The 6308-nt window shown below is 35.2% G+C and overlaps 1 protein-coding gene across 2 annotated transcripts in view; it reads left to right on the top strand.

The window, feature by feature from the left end:
- The window catches only part of PDCD-5 (programmed cell death 5), a 5641-nt gene extending 593 nt beyond the window's left edge, over positions 1–5048 (top strand). The window contains exons 2-5 of one of the 2 annotated variants that reach the window (XM_027379515.2): positions 1439–1492; positions 2133–2229; positions 2842–3005; positions 3796–5048. In XM_027379515.2, coding sequence (XP_027235316.1) covers positions 1439–1492; positions 2133–2229; positions 2842–3005; positions 3796–3840 — 360 coding nt within the window. In that variant the 3' untranslated portion in view covers positions 3841–5048. The remainder of the gene's footprint in view (positions 1–1438; positions 1493–2132; positions 2230–2841; positions 3006–3795) is intronic. The other variant, XM_027379516.2, reaches the window with a different exon arrangement.
- The last annotated feature ends 1260 nt before the right edge of the window (positions 5049–6308 follow it).

Consider the following 6308-nt stretch of genomic DNA (forward strand, 5'->3'; position numbering starts at 1 on the left):
ACACAGCCTTCAGTTAGAAAGAAAATATTACATGTATTGGACATATAGAATGAAAATAAGAATTTATTATTGTAACCCTTCCTATTAGATAATGGTACCAAAATCATTAGAGTTGATAAGTATCAGGATATTGATCATCAGTTTTATTATATAGCTTTTGGTATGTTACTAGATTATGGAAATCAATGTAATAAAATAGAGAAAAATTGTAAGTATGATTTAACTAAAATCTCTTTATATACATAGTCAGCTAAGCTTTCATATCTTTATTTTCTGTCATTTGTGTAAATTCTTGTTTTAAATAGAGGATGGGTAAACGCAAAGAAAATAGTAGATCCAGGAATATAGATAAGTTTAAAACCTTTTTAAAGAAAAATAGATAAAGAAAGAAATATTTACCATTATCAACATTACCACTTTTCAGTATAAAATAGGGAAAATCTGAAAAAAATGTTCTAATAGAGGTAAAAATTACACACACATGAAATTATCCACTCAGACAAAATTAACATCAGAAAGGATGAGTTCAAGATAATAGGATGGGTGTTCGGGAATTGGAGTTAGGGAGGTTTTTGATTCATATTGTTATGTGAATTCCTAATGTTGCTGGCTGGAGTAATACAGATTTACTAACCATTCTTTTGTTCAGTAAATGCAGTTTTGATTTCCATAAAAGGTTTTCAGGAAGCAGTATTTTCATTAAGGAAACTCCAACATAAAAGCCCTTTTTTTTCTCCTGTAACTACTTGGGAAAAGTTTCATGTCTCAGAATATTCCAGAAATAATTCTCTCTCTCTCTCTCTCTCTCTCTCTCTCTCTCTCTCTCTCTCTCTCTCTCTCTCTCTCTCTCTCTCTTTCTTTCTTTCTTTCTTTCTTTCTTTCTTTCTTTCTTTCTTTCTTTCTTTCTTTCTTTCTTTCTTTCTTTCTTTCTTTCTTTCTTTCTTTCTTTCTTTCTTCACTCCCCCTTTTGGGATCTTTGTACTGTCAAGCACTTCTCAGTGCAATGATTGAGATTATGGTGTCCTTTTGGCATCCCTGAACTTCTGACATATTCATCACAGCATAATGGTTAATAACCTAATCTTTATGGTTCATAGAAGCGATTGTTCTTAGAGAATTTCAGTGCAACCAAAAGCATTCAAGTGGATAAATAAAGCATCAAGCAGCTTTTAACTTCAGTTGATTTCTCTTATATGAAATCCCAAAGCCTCTGTAGTTATTCTTCTGTTGATTTTAGTGCTTTAAAGGAATGGGGTTTATGTGATATGTAATTTCTTAAACTATTAACACACTTGAGAAGTACAAAAACTAGGAATTGACAATATATGTAAGTTCTGTTGTGAATATGGGCGTCTCTTCAAGAATTTGTGTACATGATGAATGTCTGCATTTTGATACTATGTACAATATCTGTTTGATATTTTAACATATGCTTTAGATGCAGGATTCTCCATTTGGAGTCAAAGTTCCTGGTAATCCTTCAGCTGTGCAGGTAGATATTAGCCTGACCTGATAACTGAGAGTGGGATAACCTCTCCCTTAACATTTTTTTTTTTTTTTTTTACATAAAGCTGTGATTAATAGTAACCATTTATTTATTGTTGTGTTATTGCTGATATATGTGATTGTTTATTTATTTTTATTTGTTTATTTATTTTTTTACAAAGTGTGCCTGTGAGCTACCCCCTCTTCCTGGTTTTGATTTGTTTTTTGACATTGTAATTTCAGCTTCAAAAGCATGTTTATATTGTTTGTACATCAGATTAAATTTAATGTTTTTCCTCCTAATGATTTTGATTTATTTAGTGCATGGCTTTCAAGTGTATAAGTAAAGCTTTGAAGATAGAAAAGTAAAAGCTCATATTTGTTTTAAATGCAGCTAAAAGTTCTTCCTTCAAAATTTCAGAAATACTTTTATTATAAAGTGTTGTTCCTTGAGAATTATTTAATTTCTTTTCGTACATGAGTATGTAAGTGAGTGTATGGATTTCAGTATGAATTGAATATGAATTGCTACCAGTTACTTATTTTTTCAGTTTAGTATATTTTATTATTGCACCAAAAATTTTGAATGCACTTACCTTCACTGATATTTTAAAAGAATATTACAATCCTGGGCTTAATTTTTTCAGGGTCAGCAGCAGAAGCAGGAGGAGATGATGCAGCAGCAACAGCAGGCAATCAATGGGCTGCTAAACCAGGTGCTTGACCAACAGGCTAGAGCAAGGTGTAAGTGCGGTCTTGGAAATTTTGGCAATTTTTAAAAATACGTAGAGCAAATGATGATAGATTAATTTCTGCTAGGATATTTTGATACTTTTTTCAATACCTAGTGTAAATGATAATTGATTAATTTCTGCTAGGATATTTTGATACTTTTATCAATACCTAGTGCAAGTGATATATTAATTTCCAAATCTTGATATCTGCCTTGAAACAAGTTTTAGGATTATAATTATAGCAAAAATATGGTCTTTGTGTTTCCTTGTCAACTGTAAACTTATATAATTATACCTCCTTTAAGAGCGTTATTTTTTGTGCTTGATTTTTCTGTTGTTAGGTAAACAGTGTATTAGGTGGTATCTCTGCATAATGTCCCCAGTGGGAGAGAGCTGAACTCTTTGCATTAGTGTTCTCTTCATACCTGACTGTTATAATTAGCAATTGGGATAGAAAAGTGAGCAGTGAAGGTATATATCTGAATAGGTAAATAAACTCAGCCTGTGAGAGAAAGGAGGGTTAGTGAGGAGCTTAACAGAAGCAGGCAGACAGGCAAAAATGTCACTTCTGTTTTACTGCAGTAAATTATTTATTTATAGAATTATTTGCTTTTTTTGACAGTAAACACCATCATGGTAGCCAAACCTGAGAAGGGCAAACAAGTCGAGTCTGTCATTGTTCAGATGGCAACTACGGGTCAGATTGGTGGGAAATTGTCAGAAAATGACCTTATTGGCCTTGTTGAAAGAGTTAATGCACAAACACAGAAAACGACAACAGTTAAGGTATGTCATGAGAAATTTGGTACCCAATTTAAGGTTAGGTGTATAAAAGAGTTTGTGTGTGTGAGCAAGGGAGTATACAGATGTAATGGGAACAAGACTTCAAGAGCTGCAAGTGAGTGAGTGGGTGGACGAGTGAGTGAGTGGGTGGACGTGTGAGTGAGTGGGTGGACGAGTGAGTGAGTGGGTGGACGAGTGAGTGAGAGGGTGGACGAGTGAGTGAGTGGGTGGACGAGTGAGTGAGTGGGTGGACGAGTGAGTGAGTGGGTGGACGAGTGAGTGAGTGGGTGGACGAGTGAGTGAGTGGGTGGACGAGTGAGTGAGTGGGTGGACGAGTGAGTGAGTGGGTGGACGAGTGAGTGAGTGAGTGGGTCGACGAGTGAGTGAGTGCGTGGACGAGTGAGTGAGTGGGTGGACGAGTGAGTGAGTGGGTGGACGAGTGAGTGAGTGGGTGGACGAGTGAGTGAGTGGGTGGACGAGTGAGTGAGTCGGTGATGGAGTGGACAAATTAGTGAGTGAGTAAGGGTGTAGGATGTGTTAGTGAGGGAGAGGATGAGTAAGGCAGTGGATGGATGGAAGACAAATGGATGCACTCATTCATTCACACAAGTGTGTACTCATGTATAAGTTTTTAGTTTAGAGAAATGAAAGATTGTCTTTTTCTCTAGATATCCTTTTAGAATTTTAAATTTCCAGTGCATTTTTTAAAGATCATATACATATTTCTGTGGAACTTTGCAATAATTTAGAATGAAAAGATAAGAAGTACATCATTCCCAATTTTCTGTTGCAGTTTGACCGACGACGAGCTGCTCTTGATGACGATGATGATTGGTAAATCATTGTCACGAGAAGGAATCAAAAGAAATCCCAGACTTAAGCCATGAAGCACACATTTTGCCTACATTTTTACTCCGCTTTCTAGATTCTTTCATAACCATATTTTTTTCATCTATTTCTTACAATTGCCTTTCTCTTAAAATATAGGTTTTGAGACTTATCATTTGTGTTTTTTTCTGGTGTGAACTAGAGGAAATGTTTTTCTATTGTGCTTTTTGGTAACAATTGAAAAAGAAAACATTTTTTTCTGTATTGATAAATATGTATTTTTCTTTTTTCTGTAAAGAAAAATATATTTTTTTTAAGTCATAACTGATTTTCTCTCAAGGTTTTCTCTTTTGTTTGTTCTGTTGGTTTTGCTCAACTTTTTGAAGAATTATGAAGAAGTTGGTTGTTTTTACTGGATCTGAAATCATGGCAAACTGCAATCTTATGCTCTCTACAAGACTTTTAAATATCTCACTTATTTCTAAGATCTGCTTTTCCTAATAAAATCAGTCAGCAATATAAAATGATACCTGATCATAGTTTTTTTTTTCTATGAAAGAGAGATTGTTGGGGGTTTCAAATAAAGTTTGCAGAAACCAAAGTATTTTTTCACAATCCCTGCCAATGTGTGATCAGACTGAGTGAATAACTTCAGTTGCACTTTTTACTATGATCCTCTACTATGTAAGACTTGCGTCCTTTGCACTATGCATAACCCAGGCTTAAATATTCATGGCTTAATTAATATAAAATTACAACTGTAACAGATAGCGTTAAAGGACTATGTAGGCACTATGCAACCCAATTTTAATATTTCAAATAAAGTAATTGTCAGCTTGTATTATTCATCCAAAGTGAGATTAGGGTTGTTGTTAGTACTTGATGTGTGGCCTTCGTATTAAAATCAACTATGTGTCTACTCTATGAGTAGCTTGCCTTGGAACATTTTCACTTCTGTTGTTGGAAGACAATACATGACAATGTATTTTGCTAATTCAGATTAATGAAGGAGGGCAGAACAGTCTAGTTTTTAATGATATTCTGTTAGGTGACAGTTAATTGTAACCTTCAGAAGGTAATTAACTAACTAGTCTCATGTTATAGTCACAACAAAGCTGTCTCAATTGTATTGAGTGGGTATGTTTTGTACAATTGTGTTGTCAGTTTCTGTTCCATGATTGCTTATACTTGTTTATTAATAAAGTCTAAATTGCAGTAGTGCTAGTTTTGCTTCCTTCCTGTTAAAATGTAACTGTTGGGTTGATATTAACACATGCAGTCTACAGAAAAGGTTTGTGATACTGCACTGACTATATTACTATAACAGTCTGGGTTTAACCTTTAAAGTCCTACAGTACTTGAATGACTATATTTGTACTTTGATACTTAATCCAAGTGTGCTGGTGGGCTACACCTTCATTTAGTTATTATGTATTATATTAGTTTTGAAACTCTTTTTGCTGTCAGAGTGATTGGGAATGTCTGGAAGTAATTCTGACTCTGGTAAGTTTCTCTTATTTCTCCCCAAAACCTACTCCCATTCCCAAACACCTTCCATCACAATCAGAACAGAATCACAGAAATATTTCATGGTCCCACAGTGAAAAAGTAAAGTAAGTAAAAATAAAGAAATTCTCAGTGTATAGCATATACACACAACACATTCCCCCATACCCATTGTGCACCCTTGTGTCCCTGAATCAGTACAAATTCCTCCTACAGTTTCCCGCCTTTATTGTGTGAATGAAAGTATGAAATAATAATTATAATGATGACATACATACAGACAACCCCTTGTGCCCCTCCTACAATATTAGATTTTACATATCTGCTTTTACTACTGTCTTAGGGTGCATCAACACCAGTGACAAAACACAGTGGGAACATTAAGACTGACAAGTTGGGTTAACAAGTTGGTAAGTCATTGAGAAACATTGCAGTAGACATGTTGATACAGATTTTTGTTGGGTGACATGTTAGCAGTCTTGGTGTGGATGAGGTGATGTTGTCAGAGACCTCCCACTAACCAACAGACCAATATGGTGTGGACAGTTTCACCAACTCAACTCTTATTGCTGATATGTCTCTCAAAATTGCAACAGATGTGTTCCCATATATATCAGGAGATTTGTATCCGAATGTCTCCTATTGTGTCTCCCACAATGTCTCCAGCTGTTGTGGATGCACCCTTATGCATACAGATAGAGGATTTACTGCTTTATTGCTGTCTGTCTGTCTATCTCTCCTCAATATCTTCTACAGTAGTGGTAACTTTTTTTCAATATTGATACTCCACTGCTTATTAACCCATTGCCTCTGGCAGAATATGGGTTCATTTGTCCTCCGCTCTAGGTAATATGCGCTGCCAATTTGGCTTGCCTGTGGGGCATTTTTCAGACACACTGTGTCTTGTATGCAAAATATGATTTCAATGTTTTTGCACATTCATAGAGGCATGATATGCATATTAGTTGCTAG

Source organism: Penaeus vannamei, chromosome 19 (genome assembly GCF_042767895.1).
Source record: "Penaeus vannamei isolate JL-2024 chromosome 19, ASM4276789v1, whole genome shotgun sequence".
Taxonomy (NCBI): Eukaryota; Metazoa; Arthropoda; class Malacostraca; order Decapoda; family Penaeidae; genus Penaeus; species Penaeus vannamei.